General features: G+C 50.4%; 1 protein-coding gene across 1 annotated transcript in view; it reads right to left on the bottom strand.

Moving 5' to 3' along the window:
* Positions 1-2,324: 2,324 nt before the first annotated feature.
* The window catches only part of Trpv3 (transient receptor potential cation channel subfamily V member 3), a 28,386-nt gene continuing 9,407 nt past the window's right edge, over positions 2,325-21,303 (bottom strand). Inside the window, exons 2-17 of the mRNA XM_021654609.2 lie at positions 20,842-20,946; positions 20,639-20,725; positions 19,807-19,961; positions 18,903-19,079; positions 16,991-17,131; positions 14,865-15,145; positions 12,813-12,989; positions 11,785-11,943; positions 11,019-11,120; positions 9,968-10,041; positions 8,173-8,338; positions 5,529-5,595; positions 4,123-4,397; positions 3,137-3,249; positions 2,860-2,939; positions 2,325-2,618 (exon numbers count right to left, since the gene is read on the bottom strand). Coding sequence (XP_021510284.1) covers positions 2,521-2,618; positions 2,860-2,939; positions 3,137-3,249; positions 4,123-4,397; positions 5,529-5,595; positions 8,173-8,338; positions 9,968-10,041; positions 11,019-11,120; positions 11,785-11,943; positions 12,813-12,989; positions 14,865-15,145; positions 16,991-17,131; positions 18,903-19,079; positions 19,807-19,961; positions 20,639-20,725; positions 20,842-20,946 — 2,257 coding nt within the window. The 3' untranslated portion in view covers positions 2,325-2,520. The remainder of the gene's footprint in view (positions 2,619-2,859; positions 2,940-3,136; positions 3,250-4,122; positions 4,398-5,528; positions 5,596-8,172; positions 8,339-9,967; positions 10,042-11,018; positions 11,121-11,784; positions 11,944-12,812; positions 12,990-14,864; positions 15,146-16,990; positions 17,132-18,902; positions 19,080-19,806; positions 19,962-20,638; positions 20,726-20,841; positions 20,947-21,303) is intronic.

Consider the following 21,303-nt stretch of genomic DNA (forward strand, 5'->3'; position numbering starts at 1 on the left):
AGTCAGTGGTGTGTTGTGGTTTTGTTTAGTTTTGTTATTGTGTGGCTTTAGGCACATTTGACCTTTAGACTTGTCATTGGGGTTGTAAGGACAATGCTAACTTCCAAGTCATAACAGGAGAGAGAGAGAGAGAGGAAAAAAAAAAAAAACCTAGCCCCTGAATGTGCCAATTACAAAAAGTCCCAATGAAAAAAATTGTGCAAAAGGTCACCTGTGGCCCAGAAATCAGGACATCCTAGCCTTACCTGCCTGAGTCTCCTGGTGAATAATGGGGGATTTGGTCCTTTTGAGTAGTATGATTTCTGTCTAGCTGCCTTTTCTTGCTTTGGTGAACCCTCTTAGCTTGACCTTTGGGGAATCCCACATTTACATGCAGTTTAGAAATGGTTTTGCCAACAAATGCCATCCACATTCTCAGAAAGCAGATCTCCACAACACATGAGAAGACAAAGGTCCATCTTGTTATTTCTATCTGCCCAACTTCGCCTCCCTTCTGTCCAAGGGGGAAATGCAGAACTATGTGGTTTGATCTACCAACTTCCAAGCCAAAGTAAAGCTGGTGTCCCAGCTTCCTGGAGCCAGTGGCTGCCCTTCAAACTTGGACTTCTGTTCAGGATAACTCAAGGAGACTCCAACCTGGAATACTGGTTTACAGAATGTCTAGGAACCTTAAGATTCACCTAATTGCATTCTTCAGCCCATTTCTTGAATACCTCCAAAAGCCGAAGCAGCTGTCTACTGAACTGAACCAAATGCTCAGTCTAGTTCTCTCACTACTTCTGCCCATCGGGAGCACATCTTCTCCTTCTGCCCATGGCGTCCCCCACCAGATCTTCCCTGTTCCAGACACACGCATTGACACCTTCCTCTACTTGAGTGTGATCTTTGAGCACCAGAGACCCCAGAAAGTTGGGCAGGCAGTGGCTACTGCACGCTGGGCTGTCTTCAGTGCTGTATCACCATCTCTCCCCCGCCTGGCCATGCAGGATGGGATGGCCAACTTTTCACCTGCCCAGCTAAGCTGGTACACGGAACCTTCTCGATGGAGAAACTGCTTTGCCTGGTCTCATCTGACTAGCTCACCAAATGCCAAGTTTTCTAAAGACCCAACTTATTTCTGACCCATTTAACATTAAAAATATCTTCATAATGATCTATAATTCCATCTCAAACTTTTCCACATGAGTTCTTTTACTAAATAACAGTAAATTGTGGGTTGTTGGGGGGGGTAATACGGTTCTAGTCACTGGAAAAATTCAATCTCCACCTCCCTGAACAGACTCTGAAATTTTAAGGAGGAAAAAAAAAATCTGAGGCTGAGGATGAAAATGAGCCCCAAGTTTGGCATTCTCTCCTCAAAGCTTTCTGCTACAGTTTCAAAATTCACAGTTAACAAAAAACGTAGGACAGCAGTGCATTTCAGGCATCTTGCTGAATTCCCCAACAGGAAATGCTGGTGTGTACTAGTCACCTCTGAGTTTTAAGATCCTAAATAGATCAGCTGCTATTTCTGTCTCAGATAAAGTGAGGCCAACACTGGGTGAGACTGGAAAAGGATGGATGCCAAACCCTCCCTCTGGATCACAGTCTGAGGTCCAGCTAGTTAGAAATATCTGCCTAACTTCACCCGCCTTCCATCCCTCAGTCCCACAGGCTTCATGTGTGTGAGGAAATGTTTATTGTCCTGACCCTGGTCACTCTGAGACCCTAGTATATAATACTTACATTCAGTTCAAAAGCCCAAAATCTATTTCTCAGCTTTTGAAGCCTCCCACTTCATCTGAAGTAATTTTCATTCAAAGCTGAAATGGCTTTTCTGAACTAAAACTAAAAACCTTGTATCAATTACACTATTAAAGCATCTCTCAGCTAGAGATAGGTTTAGCCTTGGATTTTGCCAAGGATGGAGTCCTGTTTCCTGGGGACTCAAGAGGGGCATTTCCATAGCTCCATACCCTCCTTCCCCAGCAGATCCACCTTAGGATGGTCCTCTGCACATTCTGGGATAGGATCAAATGTCTCTCTCAAATTCAGAGCTATATGGTTTGATCTACCAACTTCCAACCCAAGGTAAAGCTGGCATCCCAGCTCCCCGAAGCCAATGGCTGCCCTTCAAACATGGACTTCTGTTCGTGGAGTCAGAGAGGTAAAGGAGGAGACTGGCTGAAGCTGGCCCTAACAACAGGACCACAGCAGAGGGGAAGACTGATCTCCCAGCTCCTCAGACCCCACTACTCTACCCCAGCACATGTACCTTGGAACCAAGACAACTTGCAGTGTCTCACCCTGAACGTCAGGAGTCTTCTGGGCTCAGGATGCTGGCCATGGATTGGTACTGACCTCTCTCAAGTCACAAAACCCAAGACGCTTTCTTTTGCACCCTGAACGCTGCCCTGCAGCAGCCATCAGTTGATAGAGGAGCATTTTGCTTCTAATTCAGCACCCTGTGCAGCACCTCAGCCCCAGGACTCAGCCCGCAGCGTCAGACCATGGTGCTCACATCAGCTGTAAGCCGCGCTTCTACACTGACGTTTCTGGAAACTCATCTAATTCATCAAATGCGTAGAGGGTGGTTTTGCTGTTGCTCCTGGAAGAATCTTGGATTTTGTTCACATCTGCTGCAGGAAAAACGTTGGAGTTTAGAAGTGCATCCCTCTGTGCCTGTTCCTGGTGTTAGAACCCAGGACCTGGGCTACACTCCAGCTCCCCATCATTCATTTAAAAGGTGTTCTAAATAGTGCTATAGAGTATCAGAGCTGGGGAGGAACCCCAGTTTCACAGGTGGGAAGACCAAGGTTCTTGGTCTTGATTCATATGAAGTCACATGATCCACAAAAGAGGATTCCACACCGCTTGTACCTGTTCGTCTTATGGGTCCGGGATCTTCGTTAAGGAAGGACACGTGTGTTTTCCATTCAGTCCACTTCACCTCATTGATCCTGCAAGTGTGGCCATCGCACTCACTACTTCATGACCAAATGTCAGTAAACATAAACAAACACATTTGGGATGTCCCGGTTTCTACATAGCCCCTCCTCTGACTGTCACAGATATGGGGATGCTCCAACCTCCTGTTTGGTGACCCTACCCACCTCAGAGACTCCTGCCCCGCACACAGCCCTCCGCCCTCTGTTACCGCAGACACAGCCGGAAGTCCTCGTCTGCTACTTTGCACAGCTCGCCCATGCGGAACCTGCTTCTCAGCCATTCCGGTAACATTTTCTCAAACTCCAAGATGGTCCTGGCTCTCTGGGGAGATAAAGAAGCCTAAACTGGTTTCTCAGCGCCTGCTCCAAGAGCCCTGCTCCAGAGAAGGTAGCTCACTCCAGCTGTGCTTAAATCAGAGAGCTTAAGGGTTGAGGAAATCTATAGGATTCAAACATAAGAAGGCAGAAATTTGGGGGTTGATGATCAAATTGCTTTAATCTTGGCATAAACAGTATAACTGGACAACAGGAGCCTCCTAACTAAAATTTTGGGGTCGGAAATTGCAGGTGGAGGGGAGTCAAATATCCCCACACTCCCTCCCAGGCTTGGGCTCTGTGGAAGCTGTCCTGGTCATGTGTCCAGTCTCTGTAGAGCATTATGCACAATCCAGTTTAAAAAGTTCTGAAAACTGGGAAGCCAAAGCTTCTCCCCATGTAGACATGTGTGCCTCGTCCTGCCAGCTGGGACGGCAGAAAGAGGCCTGGTCTCTCCCTTAAAGGCAGCTCTGCAGATTTCTGAAGGGATGCTCTCTCCCCCACCCCTACTTCCAGTACCACTCCCTAAGCTGCTGCTGCCTCCAGTCAGCTCACAAATGAGCTCATCACCACGGGACCTGCTCTGTGAGCTGTTCTCGGGGTTGAGAGATGATAAGGACAGGATGAAACAGCAAAAATGTCACTTTTCATTGTTCCAGACTCTTACTTCAACCCGAGGTCACTTTTCAGTGTCCACATATCATGGGTGACTTTGAATAGAGTGTCCCCAAAAGCCTGCATTTCCCTGTTTGTGCTGCTGTTCTAGCCCCTGTTCTTAAAGAACCCATGTTAAGGTTTAAGCAGTCTCGGGGTGCAGCCCAGACCCGCCGTTGTCCATGGCTGTGCAAGATCTCAAGATGCTGGCCTCTGCCCAGCTCACCTGCAGGCGCCAGATCCGTTCACTTTCTTTGGAGACATTCTCCACCGTCTCCCCCATCAGGGCGATGAGCATGTTGAGGAGGAGGACAAAGGTGAGGATGACGTAGGTGATGAGGAGGAAGAGGAAGAGGATGGGGTAGGTGGAGTTCTGCTGAATGTTCAGGTCGCCCAGGCCTATGGTGAGCTTGAAGAGCTCCAGCACTGCCTCGCTGAAGCTGCCGTAGGAGCTGCAGTCCTTGTTGTCCTCGGAGCACTTCTCGATCAGCGAGGCCAGCGCTGGGGAGACAGTGGGTGTTCTTGGGCTGGCTGGCGACGCACAGAACTCACGCGTCTGCGTGTGAACACACTGCTGCCTCCCTCCTTCTAGCCTCTCAGTTCTCATCTCTCCTCCTCTGTCTTCAGCCTCAGGTTCCCCAGAAGCCAAATGAGGCTGATTTTTCCCACCTCGACTGCAACATGCCATCCCTGGCCACTGAAGCCCAGCCTCCTCCCCTCCTCTACCCCCGGCTTAGCCCCTCACTCATCCACAGCCTGCCAGACTTGCCACTTATCCTGTGTGTGGCCCTGCCTCCCTATAGACAAAGGTTTTGATGCCTGGAGTCCAAGTGGCCTCCCCCAGGACTATAGGTTCCTGCATCCCCTCTTAATGATGCCTTGTGAGTTCCCTGTGAATAAGGTCCTTGCTTGCTTCTTCTGGCCAGCCCACCACAGTGGTGGTTCTTTGCTGGTGAGTGCATGTATGGAGGAGTATGTACACAGGTGGAGGGTCACATGAAGAAGCAAGATTTGTCCACTGTCCCTGAAAAGGCATCAGACAAATGGGAGCAGCTGCCTAATATGAGTAAGCAGTCACTGAAGAAGGGGGAGGAACCCCCAAAATTGCCCTGGAGGAAAACATGCTAAGCATGCCATCTCTCTATGCAGTGGTTAGAAATAAAACTGGGCTCCACGCCTCTGGTCCTCCACAAACCGTAAGCTCTCACAGAGACATCTGAAGCAAACTGTAAGAATCACAGATGTGGAGGACTAGGGGAAACCACGTCATTACTCTAGGTTTCTCCTGGTTTTTGAGGACTACCCATCAAGTTTCTGTGAGCTCTCATTTTCCTATCTGAAGGGAGTGAGAACATCTATTGAGCCCATCTCAGATTGTGATGGATGTGAAAGTCTGGGGAAACACAGGTTGGATGGGTAAGAGTGGCAGATATGAGTCTCTAATCTATGGGGTCAGGGTAAGAACTTCAACCCTGATCAAGAGGCTGGAAGAAGGAAATGGTTCTGCTTTGCACACACTGATGTGGCAGGTACTGTATCATCACTGATGAGGCCCTGTGTGTTTTGTCATTCTGACATCCCGATAAGGTGCTTGACAAGTGTGGGAGTTGCTGTTAGTTATGAAGCAATTACCTACTCCAAATCCAAGTAAGAACAGGATGTAAACAAACAAGAATTTCAGAACATCATGCAAAATGACCTGCAAAGAAATGGACACGATTCAAGCGTGAGTGAGGTATGAGCACATGGTCACTGTGCACCCATCTCCCTGATGCCCACCTTAATCCTGCCTTCGCTCTGGCCATTCTCCCTCCCCTCATCATCCCTTTGATGCTCCCAGGCTTCTCTGAGGGACACACCTCTGTCTACCAGGAAGCCTTCTTTCCTGATTTGTCCCCAAGGCCTCTCTTCCCGACATCTCACCTCCCAGCACACAGTCTCTAACTCAGCCCATGTATTTCTCTATGGAATCTTGAATCTGGGCTTCCCTGGAGGCAGTGACATGCCAGAGCAGGCCCATACTAACTTCTAAGAAGTGATTGTTGAATTTGCATGAATGCTGTGACCATGGCCACTCTGAAAAATTGAATCAATAAGATAAATAAACCCCAAGGCTCTCATGAAAAATACCAAATTGTGTAGTTGAAGTGTACCCAAAACATAGGTCTCCAATGTTCTAACACACATAAATGGTAGCTATGTGACCTGATGGCTGTGTGAAGTAAGTTGAAATTGGAATCACCTCACAGTATACAGCTATACCCAGTCCAACACTTTAAATGTATACACATTTTCAACTGTAGCTCAATAAAAAAAATAATAAAAATAATTGTGATGTAAAAGTATTCAGTCATGTAAGTCAAGCATAGGCAGTACGCCTACAGCCAAGCACGCAGAAGGATGAGGCATGACGAGCTGGAGTTTCAGCCAGCCTGGGCTCTATTTTAAAACTCTGTCTCAAATTAAAATTACAGTCACATAAAATAGCCAGGTGACACTCAATTTTGAATATTTATTGTCTTAAAAATGTGGCTTAATTATAGGGTGTCGTTTGGCTATTTTATTGCACTTTTGTCTGTGCTCTAGGGATGCCTGTACCTATTGTACCCGGATAGTGGAAGTACTACGCAATAATGTGCAACTGCGTAGCTCTTCCAGCTGTGTTGAGTGACATAATGTCGGCAGCTGCAAAGCCGACACAGTAAGAACATTGATGCCATGAAAACTGGGAATGCTACAGATGTTTAATCCTACCAACAAAATGTTCCTTGTTTTATTGATGTCTACATGTAGAGTCAAGACAGTGACCCAGAAAAGGTTAAGGCAGATTGAAATTTGAAATGCAGGCTGTCTGAAAGTCATGACTGGCCAACGTGCAAAGAAAAAGTATCTGTGGAGGTTTAGCCACAAATGCAACATCTGCATTAGATCCCCTCTCTCACAAGGCTCAGTGACCACCATGGGATAAAGGGCAAAAAGATTTGAGAACCAAACGTCAGGGAAGATTAGATGGAAATGGTGTCTTCTAGAAATGCCAGGGCCAGTGTACCAATGAACTGCAGCTGTTGCCTATAGCAGACACGCATAAGATCAAGCCAACCAATATTCCGGCATGGAAGGGAAGGGGTTCGCCACCCCCCCCAAAAGAACTATTGATAGTTGATGGCTTCTGGGGAAGGAAGAGTCAGTTTTGCTTTAAGAAGTGGGCCTTGGGGCTGGAGAGATGGCTCAGAAGTTAAGAGCACTGGCTTATCTTCCAAAGGTTCTGAGTTCAATTCCCAGCAACCACATGGTGGCTCACAACCATCCATAGTGAGATCTGGTGCCCTCTTCTGATACACAGGCACACATGCAGGCAGAATAGTGAATAAGTAATAAATTAAAAACAGAATTGGGCCTTGGTAGGTTGGCCAAACTCCGGTGGATGACCCCACACCTGTGAGCAGCACAAATTGGTATTATTAGGCATGCGGGAAGGTATGTGTTACGTATGTATTACATTATATGCATATATGTGTGTGGTTATTTTAAGAAAAGATAACATGAAGAGGGTTGGGTGAGGGAAGGAATCGATCTAGAAGTTAGGAAAGAGTCAGGTAAATAGGATTCAAAATACTTCATATACATGCATGAAATTTTCAAAAACTCAGTTAAGATGCTGTATTTTTAAAGTGCAGGCTGTCTCTCATGCATAGCACAGGAAGGATAATGATCCTTTGGTGCTTGCTAACAGTTGTCTCATCCAGCGAAGCAGCTGCCCTGAGCTTGACTAACAAGCTCCAGACTAAGTCTTCAGTGCCTCCTCTCACCCTGCTGCTTACAAAGTGAACTGTCAACAACCAGAAAGGGGCAGCACGCACTTGCCAGCTACAGCACAGTCTGGTGGCAGGTAAGCCCACCTCAGAAAGCAGCAAACTACTACTCATCACATCCTTCATATAGTGAAAATGTATGACGAATGTATGTATGGACTGTATGCACACTTGCTATGTATGTGCAGGCATGCACACACACACACATCCTGAAGAACAATTGTTAGAGATTTTCAAGCACACCATTGCTCAAGGGTCAGAACACTTCCTTCCCAAAGTGTATCCCTTCCCAATGCCAACAAGCCCAGTTGTTCTAAAGTCTGGACACCTAAGGTCTGACCAAAATCAAACAAAGACTGTGGCATTTTTGGTGGCAGTGCTGGACTGCCGAGTATTGCTCCAGATGTTAGTTTCCACGTCTGAAATTGGATGCCCCACCCTCAAAGGCCTGGGTCCCAGCATACCTTCTGGATCATGACGCTGTACATGCCCATGGACTGGAAGCCTCTCGTGTAGTAGAGCATGTTCGCCCAGCCCAGGGCCATGGCCAGCACGAGGCAGGCGAGGTATTCTTTGTAGGCAAACAAGTACAAGAAGACAGACAGTATCACAAGCACAGCTTGGACAAAACTGTTGAGGAGACACAGGAGACAAGGGCCTTACTTGCCAGCGGCGCACAGAGACATCAAACCCCCTAACCTCAACCTCCCAAAGGGTCACTCTGGCAGCTGTATCCATTCAGCTGGGTCTGAAGGCGGTGTGGACTGCAGCGCTAGATGCAGAGCCAGGGTGGGACTCAAAGCATATAGACATAGCCAGATGCCGGCAGACTCTGGCATACAACCCATAAGGCCAGATGGCTTGGAAATCACCTCCATGGTTACAATTCCCTCATAAATGTGGGAAACCCCAGGGTAGAGCAATGATTTAGTGAAAAGCGTATTTTCAATAAAAATTACTAAAGCTTCCAACATTCATACTCAGAAACTAACCATAATTTTAGAGTCTCCCAAAGCCACTCCTGTATCGTTTTAAGGTATGATGTATGGTAAGTGAAATAAGACAGCTGTAAAATGGCAGGTACCATCTCTCTGCTTATATAAAGTGCCCAGAGTGCTCAAGCTCACAGGATAAAAGCGGAAAGGTGGTTGCAAAGAAGGGAAGACAGAATGGTGTTATTTTATTCAGTAAGCTTCAGTTTTGCAAGAAGAAAAGCACCCTGGAGGCTGGGCGCACAAACCACAGCTTTGAGCCGTGCTTGAAAGTGGTTATGATGGTAGATTTGGGGGCGCTGAGATGGCTCAAGTGATAAGGTGCTTCCTGCCAAGCCTGATGACCTGAGTTTGCTGGAACTCGTATAGTGAAAAGAGAACCAACTCTCACATGGTGTCCTCTGACTTCCAAATACACACTATGGCCTGTGTCCCACCCCCCCCCCCACCCCCGCTCCCCCACACACATATCTTTTAAAGATGGTAGCTTTTTGTGTGATGTGCCATTATGGAAGAGGTGGCAGAACAATTGCAAGAGCCAGAGGGTTGGAGAGGCCTGCCGCAAGCAGTGTTTTCTGAGTGTGACGGGGCTGTCAAACACAAGATCAAGCCAACCAAACTTCCAGGCCAAGTAAGGGAGGGCCTACAAAGCCCCACCCACAGCTAGAGAGCAACTGATGGCTGCTGGGGGAAGGAAAGTGTTTTCTTTGATCATGTAGACCCTGGTGTATTGCAGCCTCATCTACAAGGTGAGCTCTGAGCCAGCTACACAGTGAAACCTCATCTCAAAACAGTGGAAATAGTACATGAAATTTGGAGGAAGAAGTGGTAGAGAGATGTGAGCGGTATTGGGGGGTGAGAGTAAAAGTTGAATTTGATGAAGATATATTATATACATGTGTAAAAATTATCCAAACAATGAATAAACAATAAACATACATGAAACATTTTTTAGGTGCTGTCACTGAGACAGACAGCACTGTGTGCAAACACCAACAGGACCACCAAGTCTCTGTTTCTCTGTGATGCCTGCCATTTGGGGTTCTGAGAGATGAGGTCAGCCTTCCCCTGCCCTCAGGACAAGCTCTGTCCTAAGGGTCTCTGGTCCCCTTCACAGGCATCTACATGGATCTCCATCTAGAAGCGGCAAAGGGGCCTGTGGACTATGACGGCAGCAGGGTGCTAAGGCATGATGACATGGTTGAATGGCTATTCCAGACACTCTTCAGCCCTTCTATCAGGGAGACTAAGGGACAGACCTACTTACAAGACAAAATGAAACCAGGCATCCGACAGGATGGACTGCAGGTCAGAGGGTCTCAGCAGGAAAATGGCAATGCCCTGGGATCAACAGAAAAGCAAAGCTTGACCCTCGTCCTGCCTTCATCCAGAGCTCTGGGAAGTGCTGCCCCAGCGGGAATTCATGGAGAACTGTGTGGGACAGCTCAGCTAGAGTCCCAGGGAAGGATAGGGAAGCTGACCTGTGCCTGGAGGGTGCCACTGACCCCTTGATGAGGGTAATGATCCCACAGGCTTCTCCCATCCTTACCCCAAAATCTGCAAAAACAGTCACCACAGCTACCCACAAAATGTGGCCTAATGTCCCAGTCTGAGCTTTGGTGCCTACTACTCTAGGGGTGATGAAGCTTCCACTCTTCCTCCCACTCCCAGATGAGTCATCTCCCTCCCTCCAAGTGCTGTTCTAATCCACCTTGCAGTGTAGACGTCTGTGCCTGCTAGCTCCCTTACCACTCCCTTACCAAGCTGAGCTTAAGAAGGGCAAACTCCCACCATCCCTGTCATACACTGTGTCCCATATACAAAAGGCTCAAATATACAGGTTGATTCATTGACGGGTTGAATGGGTAAGCAGGTAGGTACATGAGTGGGTCAGCGAATAGGTGGATGGGGAAACAGATGGGAAAATGGCCAAGTGAAGAACAGAAGCATGGTGCTTATGTTATACAGGATTCGAAATAGATGAGTAAGTGGCTGGGCAGTGACAAGAGGCAGGTAACATGGTGGTAGGATCAAGAAGGGAGAGTGATTGGCCCAGAGTGGCTTGAAGGATAGACACACTCAGATGGATGGAGGAAGGATAGACACACTCAGATGGATGGAGGAGGGGATGGAGCAGATAGAAGAGGCCTGGCTTACTCATTGTTCTCTGTACTGTAACTTAGGAATCTAAGGCCTAAAAAGGAAAGGTCTTTATGAAGCCTCTGCAGTAATGGAGGTACAGGCTGGAGTGGAAGCGAGCCCTGCTCCACCCTGCTGACCTCCAAAAGGAGTCTAGAAGGGCAGAGAAATGTACTCACCTCTTTCACAGAGATACACATGGCCCAGATGAGAACAAACATTCTCCCTAGGAGTTGCAGCCAACTCATCTTGTGTGTCAGGGCCAAGGGGTGTGGGAGGGCCTGGAGGGAAGGGAAGAAGGGGGTGAGGATGAGGAGTGGAAAGGGAAGGGCAGTGCCAGCTCCAGAGGAACCAGGCTGTTCCTGTAAGTGCTGAACCTTCACGGTGGACCGTGGGCCATTGTGGAATCTCGTCTTCTGGTTCTGCCTGCCCCACCCTCAGTGGGAACCCAGAACTTTGCAGTGAGGAGAAATCACTGTGTGCTCACAGCCCCACTGCCCACCTGCTTGGTTCTTTTCAACCACAGCCACTACCAGACACTCAGAGGCCCCCCCACACACACAGCTCGGTGAAGCCAAAACCCTGCACTCCACTAACAGATGGGAATCGAGGCCCAAAGTAGTAGGGAAGGCTGGCCAAGTAACCTGTCCTCCACCCACCTCCTGTGGGCCTCCCAGCAGACAGTGTATTCTGGACCCACACAGAAAGCCTGGCAAGGGCCAGAGGCTCCTTAATCCTCAACCCTCTCCCAGTAAGAGTCTCCCTAGTTTTGTGCACTGACAGCCTGGCTACCTGTTCACTGGGAACTTCAGAGAATAATTGGGTAACACTATAAAAATCCCTTAGCTTATCTGAGCTTCAGTTTCCCATCTCCACATGGGGCAGCTGCAAGATCCTCCACCTCAGACCTCCCCACCACCACCCCAGCCCCAGGACCCCCATTACCTCATCCTCCCGAGGACGGTAGTAAGAGACAAGTGTCAGGGTGATGTTGTAGAAGAAATAAAAACAGAAGGACAGGAAGAACATGTACTTGGCAAACTTCTTCCATTTCATATGCAGCAGTGTGTGCAGAGGCTCCAGGGTCAGCATCTCATGCCGGTTCTGGGGACAGAACACCACATGGGGATGTGGCAGGCAGAGAAGGACCACTTTCAAAGGGCCCATCAGGGGCTCTGAGTCAGCAGGACCAGGGGCAGAAGGCTCCAGACTTCGGGAGCAATGGACTGGCTTGATGAAAGGTTAACTCCCCGTACCCAGGGCTCCTCTGGGGCACTCATGCTGCAGGGGACTGGGGTTTCCCAGCAGGCAGAGATGATGCACCGCAGTGAATGGGACGACAAAGGGGTCCTGGTGCCCCTGTGACCTTGGGATATCTCCTGAGCCTTCCCTGGCTCGTCTCTTCATCTGTACCACAGCCTTTACCCATCCTGCCAAACAGGCTGCTCTGAGGGTCCAGGGAGCCTCTGAGGAGTAGGACTGTTGATACAAAGGATGGAGACCTGGCCCACTGCCCTTCTCGCCCCAAGAGCTAAAATCTGACTGGGCTGACTCTGTCTTTACCTCCAGCTTCATTCACCTGCCCTCTCCCACCTCCTCTGGGAAGGGTCCAGGTTGCTCAAGCTAGTGAGCTCTCTCTGACCTCGAGTGAATTCAACGTTAGAGGAAGAAAGGTCTCTGAGTCAGGCCCTACATATGCATTAGGGTGTGCAACACCAATACCACACCCCTCTCCCTTGCCTCCAAAGCACCCGAGATTCGGAGAGCATCCCGCCCCCTTCGTTCTTGTTCATTGTTAGCCAGGAGCAGGAGAGCTAGCTTCTGTCTGGGCACTGCCTTCTATGGCAGACTTCACCACCAAGACAAATCACCACTGTGGGACTCCAGGCACTCTGGCACAATCGCTCCCGGGGCCCTCAAGCCCTGGCCTGAGGTTCACCCCTCATTTCTGACAGCCTGCCTAGGAGACCCACATCAATGTTGGTGTTGTAGACGATGATTTCCAGCACGGAGTTATCTGTCGTGGTGTCTACGTTGGTGAGGTCATAGAGCGAGGACGACACAGGCCCATACGCCCAGTCCGTGAACTTCCTGGACAGGCTCCGGAGAGGCTTCTCCTTGATCTCACGACTGAGAATATACTTCAGAATCTGGGGACAAAAAGAGGGATAATGGGGTTTGGGGACAACAGGGCTGGACCAACCAGAGGCAGGTCAACCCAGAATATGTTCCCACCAAAATGGTATGTGTGCCGCCTCTGCCTGGAGCCAAGACCCAGGGTCCCAACTGTGTCTGTAACGTGGGAGTGAAGGCTACAGTTCTCACCCTCTCACAGAGTTTGAGAGCCCTTTTGCACACGGTAGGAAGCCAAATCATCAGCTAGTAGGTCCCCAAACCAGCTGGGCTCAAGTTCAGTAAAGAATTCAAGAACTGACCATTTTAGAAGTGGTTTCCGTGAGGCCTGAACCTGAAGCTCTGGTTTCTCTGCTCCTCCATTCCATCCCCAGTCTAGACTTTTCAGCCAAGCTCCTTACTCTCACTGGACAAGCTGTGGCACAAACAGGCCCATGGAGCCCACTCAGGGGTGGGGGGGCAGTGGTCATTAAACTCTGCTGGGTGCTAGATGCTCTGGGACATTTTTTTCAAAACACACATCCAACTTCTAAAACTCCAGATGCAGGGAGAAACCTGGAGAGCATTTTGAGAAGCTCTGGACGAGCCCCTATGCAGGCAAGCCACTACTGTCTATCTGACCACTTCCTGAAAGCTAACCCATCTATCACCCTATGTGGGGCATACAGCATCCAGGGTATGAACCCAAAACCCAGCAGGAGGGACCTGTGGGGAGGGCAGTGTCGGTGTGTGTATCTCACTCGGCTGCACCGCATCCCCACAGCCAGCAGACACCCCCATACCCTGGTGAGTAAAAGCACAAGGATGTCTGTAGCTTGGGCATTGCTGCATCCCAGTATGGCAGCCACCTTGGGTGATATCCAGGAAAGTTTTCTAAAAGATGCTGAACAGAAGCAAGAACTTGAGAACTCCCTGAGAACAGCCTGGGTGAGAGCCCTGTCCACTAGAGCCTCGGGGCTCAGGACCATGCCTCCTGCAAGACGAATCCTCCCTGGGCTGCAGGGGCCGGGAGCGTGAATGCGACAGTGGCATGCAGGGGCGTCCACAGATGCCCTTCAACTCTCAGAGCCCCTGCAGGCTCTGACCCTGGGTGGCAGGAGAGCGGAGTCAGACGTACAATTCACCCTTTGTTAAAGCTGGTCTCCATTTTCTCCTCCCCCACAAGGGAATAAAGAGGTCCCTTGTGGGCTCCAGCCCTGGCCTGGCCTCAGAGCAGCTGACTAGCAGAGGCACAAGGGTGCAGAGCTGGAATTGTTCAATAGGTACCAACCACCCAGAATCCTCTCACAGCCTCCTGGGGTCCACACTCCCCTTCCAAGGTCTGTCCCCCTGAGGAGAAACTTGACCCCTGCAGAACCACAGCTCCAGCCACAAATAAAAACACCAGTCTGGCCCAACTTAGCTCTTCTCAAGGCCCTCAAATTGGTCTGGCTTTCTTTTACCTCATCACACAGGCAAAGGGGCCTGTACAGCCACACCCGGCTGGAGAAGAGGCCTGACCAACAGACTGAGGTCCCTCTGTTGCCAGGCAGCAGAGGCCCATCTGCCCTGGACCCAGAGCAGCCATTCCGGAACCTCTGCCCCAGAAGAGGCAAGCCTGAGTGATGGACACGTCACCACTCAGAAATGCACAACCACAGAGCACCTGAGCTATTGCATCACCTCAGCCTTAGGGATTCCACAATCTGGTTCCACCTAAGAAGTCCCAGAAGGAGAGACTAAATATGGAGTCAGGACTGATATCTTAGGGGTAGACCATGTGCTAAACTTCCCTGCACCACCGCTGCACTGCCAGACCTAAGCTGGGGCCCTCCCAGAGCAGAGGCTGAGCCCTCGCGTGCTCAGCGTGGCAGCTGCGCCTCCCTGGGCCCACTCCCGCGGCAGGGCCCCACCTCAGCCTTGCCCATCTTAGCAGCCAGCTGCAGTGGTGTGAGGCCGTCATTGTTGCGCACGGTCTCCAGCGCCCAGTTGCCACTCCTCAGCAGGATCATGTCATACATGCGCTTAACAAAGTCATTCTGCGTCTTGAAGTCTTCGGCCACCGTCACCAGCGCGTGCAGGATGTTGTTTCCCCGGGAGTCCTGGGAGCTGATGTCAGTCTGCGCGTTCTCCATCAGCAGCTGCACAATCTCGGGCTGGTTGGTGCATGCTGCCAAGGCCAGGGGCGTCTCACCTGGGGGAGGGCGGAGTCCGAGCTCAGGTCCTTCCTAGGCCAAGCAATCTCCAAGCCCCAGGTCCTGAGGACCAGACGCTGACCATTACAGCAGCACTGATCCTGAGGCTCCCTGACCACCTCCCCCTTGCTCAGTGAAATGAGCTCACTGAGTGAGTTCACGCCTGTAGCCACCTGTTCTCCTGCTCCCTGCTGACTTTCCACCACCCTGCTCAGCAGAGAAGCAGGACAACATGAGGTCCCGCTCCCCAGCCGGAGACTAACCCCAGCACAACCCACAAAGTCCTCTCACCATGTTCACACCTCCCCAGTCACAGCCTTCTTCCTCCAACTGGGGACATGTTCCCACCTCAGGGCCTTTGCACAAGCTGGTCCTGCTTCCTGCAGCTACTCTGCCTTCCTTATTCCCAGCTATGCTCAGATCCCACCTTCTCAGTGACTCACTGTAACCGCCCTAGTTAACATGTATAAACCCTTCACCACCCGGACACACTATGTCCCTCTGCCTCTGTTTTCTCTCCCACCTGTGCCGTCTCTTCATTCCGCCCAACAAATGTTTCCCCACACTGGCTGTAGTTAGGTCCTATGCCGGGCAATAGGGACACAAGATTGACTGAACAAGATGTCCTCAAAGATGCCCAGACCCATCTAGTTCTGATGGAGAGATGGCTGATGAGAGTGTTTGCTGCGCACACATGAGGAACTGAGTTCAAATCCCCAGCACCCGTGTAAGAAGCCAGGCGTGGTTGCCATAGGAGCAGAGACAGTTTGCAGGCCCTACTGGCCATCAGCCTAGTTCCAGGTTCAGTGAGCAATTCTGTCTCAAGGAAAAAGGATGACAAGTGATACAGGAGGGTCCAATCTCCTCCGGCATCTGCACACATATTCACATGCACCTCACACATAAGCCACACATGTACCAAAAAAGAAAGGGAAAAACCAGAGTGGCGACAGTCAGGCCTGTGGGGCCTCCTAGTGCCTGTCCTCACTGTGATGGTAGTAATATATTTATAAAAATAACAGAACTGTACACTAAAATGGGTAGGTTTCACGATACCTAAATTACACATTTTTTAACCTAGAGAATCATAAGCCCAATGTGAACATTGTCAGAAGAGGGGGAAAGGCATTCGTGTCAATTCTAACCTCCCACCAACACACACACACACACACACATACATACATACAGATACATGCACACATACACATACATACATACAGATACATGCACACATACACATACATACAAATATACATACAGTCACATGCACACACATGCACACATACATAGACATGCACACACAAAGTAAATACAGCCAGGAGATTGTGAAGGAAGGGCGTTATAGTCATTGCAACCAAGAGTACCGGCAAGTTCCAGAACCTCACACTTACACAAAAGGCACCTCTGTAAGAACATCTCTCTGGCACACACACAACACAACTGTTTGGGGATTTCTGATGGGTCAAGGGTTCTCCTCCCTCCCTCTGTCAGATGTCAGCCATTTCTGTCTCACTGCTCCAGGCAGGTTGCTTTTCTTCTCTGCCCACTCTCCTCACTTACATAATGGGACTGTGTCCTTCACACCATTTGCACACGCATATATGCATGCACCCCACCCCAAGTCTTTGTTCCCTGCAGGTGTGAGCCCCACTGCTACCAGGTGGCACTGTCAGGCAGGCTCTCCTACCCCAGGGGCGGTCGGTTTGGATGGATCAGCACCAGCCTCCACTCTGATCAAGAGGAGCCGGTTCTGTCCTGCAGCGCCCCCGTGTGGCAGGACCAGTCGCAGCGGAACATAGGCCTCTTCCCCATGCCCCACCTCCCACCCCCGCGGGGTCACCTACCAAAATAGAAGCCTTCGTGCTGGTATTTGGGGTTGAAGAAGACCCCCTTGGCGTGCGCGTTGACGTCAGCGCCTGCTGCTATGAGCACTGCCGTGATGTCCCCCTGGCGCCGCTCGATGGCGATGTTCAGTGCCGTCTGTCCTGCAGACAGAACCGCCGTGGCGCTCAAGAGCCTGGGACAACCTTAAGCTACTCTTGGAGCCCCTTGACCTCGGTGGTTGTACATGACTGAAAACAGTAAGGGTGTGGGTAGATACCACATAGGAAAACGCCATGTTGATACCAAATGGGTTCTGGGAACCCAGGGAAAAGCTGAACCCTGCCATGGAGAAAGCCAGGGCAGGAGTGCCCATGACCCGCTGCAAGTCCAACAGCAGGGCTTGGTAAAGGGGCTGGGGAAGCCTGAGAAGGAGCAGGGTTTGTGGCCAGGACAGGAGAGCAGAAGGTTGGTATGTTAACTCTACCAAAAATGTGCCAGACCTCCCCAGTGTGGTCCTAAGAACACCAGGGAAATCGATCATGAGTGACAGACTCCATTCTTGCCCTCATAAGGACCTCACTAGACAGGCCTAGTGGCTCAGGCCCACAATCCCAGCTACTCAAGAGGCAGGGGCAGGAAGATCACAAGTTCAAGGCTGCCTGGGCTGTGAAGTGAGTTCAAGACCAGCCTGAGCATCTTAGTTAGACCCTAGCTCAAATTTTTAAGAAGAGTCAGGGAGTAGCTTCATGGTAAAAGCACTTCCCAGTACTGCCACACCAAAATTAGAAGGGTCTTGGGCCAGCAGTGGGGAGACCATGGGACCCCAAACATAAACAAAGAGAAAGAAAAGTACAGAAAGGGGGAGAGAAGGGGGAGAGTTAAGACAGGCCAGCCTCTGGACTAGTCTGAAGCTCTGTGGCACCAGTATGTGCCCTCAAGTGACAGGCTGAGAACAGGATATGGTTCATTTTCTCTCTTTGCATTGATCCCAGGGAGCTTGTCAATCACAGCTATTCCTCCCTGGGGTCCCTGCCCCTCCTCCTTAGTGTCCTGACTTTCCCTTTTGAAAGTCTGTAGTGTTCAAACAACAAATCAAGATTGCTTTCTCCATAAGGAGAGTTCAAGACCCCATCTAAACCCTCACCTGGAAAAGCTGGGGTGTTTATACCTCTTGGCAAGTCAGCAAGATGGCTGACTGATCATGAGCTGATCACTTCCTGCTAACTGTGACAAGCTGTTCACTGACTCCAAAGACTCTCCGGACATAGGCCATTAACTGCCCACAGTGGGTTTCCTGGGCAAGGAAACAGGCACTAAATTATATCCCTTGGTTCCACAAAACTAGACTGCATGGGACAGCTTCTAACGCTGATGACTGCAACACTGACCACTGCCTTTGCGGCCCCCGCCTGGTTCTCCAGCCTCATCTCCAGGCTTCATGTTTGTTTGTTTGTTTGTTTGTTTGTTTGTGGCTCTTGATGCTCTAACAGTGTCTTGCACACACTAGGGAAGCTGTCCTCACTTGAGTTACACCCCAGCAGTCTTCTCAGTGTCAAACCCACCAAGCCCATGCCTACCTTGAGGCTCTTACCCTGGCCTTGCTCTGGGTCCTTCCCATCAGCTAAGGTTTGGGTCAAGGCCACCACTCTATAGTTGCTTTCCCCATTCACGCAGTCACGTTACATGGTTACTTCTACCCCTAGCATATTGTCGAAAGTCGCCTTTTTAGAGCACAGTTCCCTGTTCTGCTCTCCCATGCTCAGCGTCATTTACACAAAAAAAGCATGGGTGAGAGGGGTGTCTCTCATATTTGGCTTCTCCAGCGGCTGAAGTGCTTCTGTGGGGTGAGGTGGGCGTGGCTCTGTAGCCACACACACCTAGGGCAATCCCAGCTTCCTCCCTCGCCCTTGGGTTGCCTCTGCCTCCAGCTACCTTCATAAGCCTCTTCTGTGTACTCGGCATTGATGAACCTGTCCAGGATGTCATTCTCCTCTGCGAAGGTGAGCAGAAGCCGCACGATCTCTTTGGTGTTGGGATTGATGTTGAGCAAAGCTTTCATCAGACAGGTCTTCCCGGTGTCTGAGGCTGTCAGCTTGTGCATGAGGAAGTCTGCAGAGTCAAGAATAAAGGCAGGGGCGGGAAGGAAAGGCTGGCTGCCCTGGGCCTCCCAGACAGAACAGGGTGTGGAAGCTGTAGCCTCATAGCTCAAAGCCTGCCTGCTACCCTGTGCTGGGGACCTCCAACCCTGTGATACCGGGAACTCCTTCTTCCTCTCCTCAGCCCCTCCTCCAGCTCCCTTCCTGGTTTGTTGTTCACAGCTCTTGGCCACCTACAAAAGCCTCATCCAAGGCCTCCTGCTCTTTAAGCTCTGCACCTTCTCTCTGGAGGGCAGACAATGTCACCAGCTGCCCGGCTGTCCAGCTGCCCAGCTTCCAGCTCATGTTAATGCCGATATTGCCACCCTCCTAGTGGCTGAAAAGTATAACTCATCACCTCCCCATCAACCTGCTCCTCTCCTTGATCCTCAGACAGCTATGAACCCCCCAAATCCCTCAATTCCTGTCAGTGCATGAGGGACTCTACAGAACTCTTCCTCCTCGCTGAGGCCGGCTTCAGGGTCCCAATACACTTTGAATAGCAACTCTCTCCACACAGTACTCACACCATGCCCTCTGCCTGCCAAAACCCATCCATGACTCCCATGGCCCTCTACGTCAAGCTTGGTGCTATCCCAATATCCAAAGTTCCTCATGCTCTGTCGCTACAGGAAATGAGCAGGGGCCAGGCCAAGCCAACCTGTGCCGGGCCAGCACCCTGGGCAGGGACGAGCACTGACCGGGCACATCCAGGCCCCGGCGGCGTCTGCAGAGATCCTGCAGCTCTTGCAGGAGTTCCCGCAGCTCTCCCACGCAGCCCTCAGACACAGCGGCAAAGATGCGCTTCTTCAGCCGCTTCTTCTTCTGCCTCTGCTCTTCCTTGGCCAGGTTTGCACTGAGACAAGAAGGCATTGCGAATTCAGCCCGCGTTTGCGTGGGCTCCTACCCTTCACCACAGGGCTGCTGGTCTGCAGGCCACTGCTCCAGCCCCTTCGCCTCCCGTGTCTTTGACAATGCCCATGCTTGTACTCTGTGTTGCCTGACCAGACTTCCCTTTCAGTCCATATGCAGTCACACTGATCAAAACACACCTGCACACATACAGGGTGATCAAGAATGGATGCCTATGTTGTGGCCATTACTTTGAAATACAGAACCAAGGGAAGAGAAAGTTCCTTTTCATCTCCTTATTTAAACTTTTTCATCTATCCCTCCCAGCCTCCACACTCCAAATAGACCGTTATTGAATGCAGATGTGCCTCCTTTCACCTGTATGTGTTCCTGCAAAAATGCATATTGAAGCCCTGTGTAAAGAGATTTTAAATTATTTATTGACTTGTGTAACTTGTGCTAATGTCGTTATTCTCTTGTCTTTTAATGCTTTATAATAAAGGGATATCATTTTATAATTTATTGATATTTCACTCCGTAACACAAAATGTCCTGTGCCACTGCCATGGCCTAGCCCTCCAGATGTTTGTCCCAACTCCCCAGGGAAGATGACTTCTTTCTCTTTCCTGTGTGCCCTCTCCTTGCTGAGAACAGTGAGATAAGGAGCAGGGCCACACTTACCTTGGACTGTTGGGATTGGATGGGGTCTCTGTCGCATCATCCTGAGGAGACTGAGGGGAGTCCATGTCATCACAGTTGCCAGAGAGGCTGGAGATGGCAGAGAAGGAAGAAAGGGAAGAAAGTAGGACAAATTTAGAAATGGACAGTGCTCCCACTCCACAACCAGGCCCAGCCATATGTCCAAGCCAGCAGCCAGTACTCACCACTGCCGGATGTTGGAGTCCATTGGCTTGGAAAAGATGGGAGGAGACGTCTTGGTGACTGTAGGGTTGGGCTCAAAGCCTTCTATCTCCAGGAAGAAGTGTGCACTGAGGGACACCCAATCATGGCCATTAGAACTGGGGTAGTGCCTGTCTGCCTTCGCATCCTGCAGCCTTTCCACAAAGAGCCCACTCATACTGAGCCCTCAGCCTGTGTGCCCTAGCCTCACCCTCCAGGGTGGAATAAACCCTGGTTCTAAGCTGGCTCTTGTTTCTAGAAGTGCCATGTGGATGATCCAAAGAGGCTCACTGATGACAGCCAGCACCTGAGGATCTGCAGCTGTCCACAGGTCTTTTGAAGATCGGACCATGGCAACAGGAGCTGGGTTCTGTTCCCAATGCCATCCAGCTGCTCCTAGAACCTGGGCCTGAAGGTAGAGCCTTTTAGAGGGGGCCTGTAGACTC

This window comes from Meriones unguiculatus, chromosome 7 (assembly GCF_030254825.1).
Source record: "Meriones unguiculatus strain TT.TT164.6M chromosome 7, Bangor_MerUng_6.1, whole genome shotgun sequence".
Taxonomy (NCBI): domain Eukaryota; kingdom Metazoa; phylum Chordata; class Mammalia; order Rodentia; family Muridae; genus Meriones; species Meriones unguiculatus.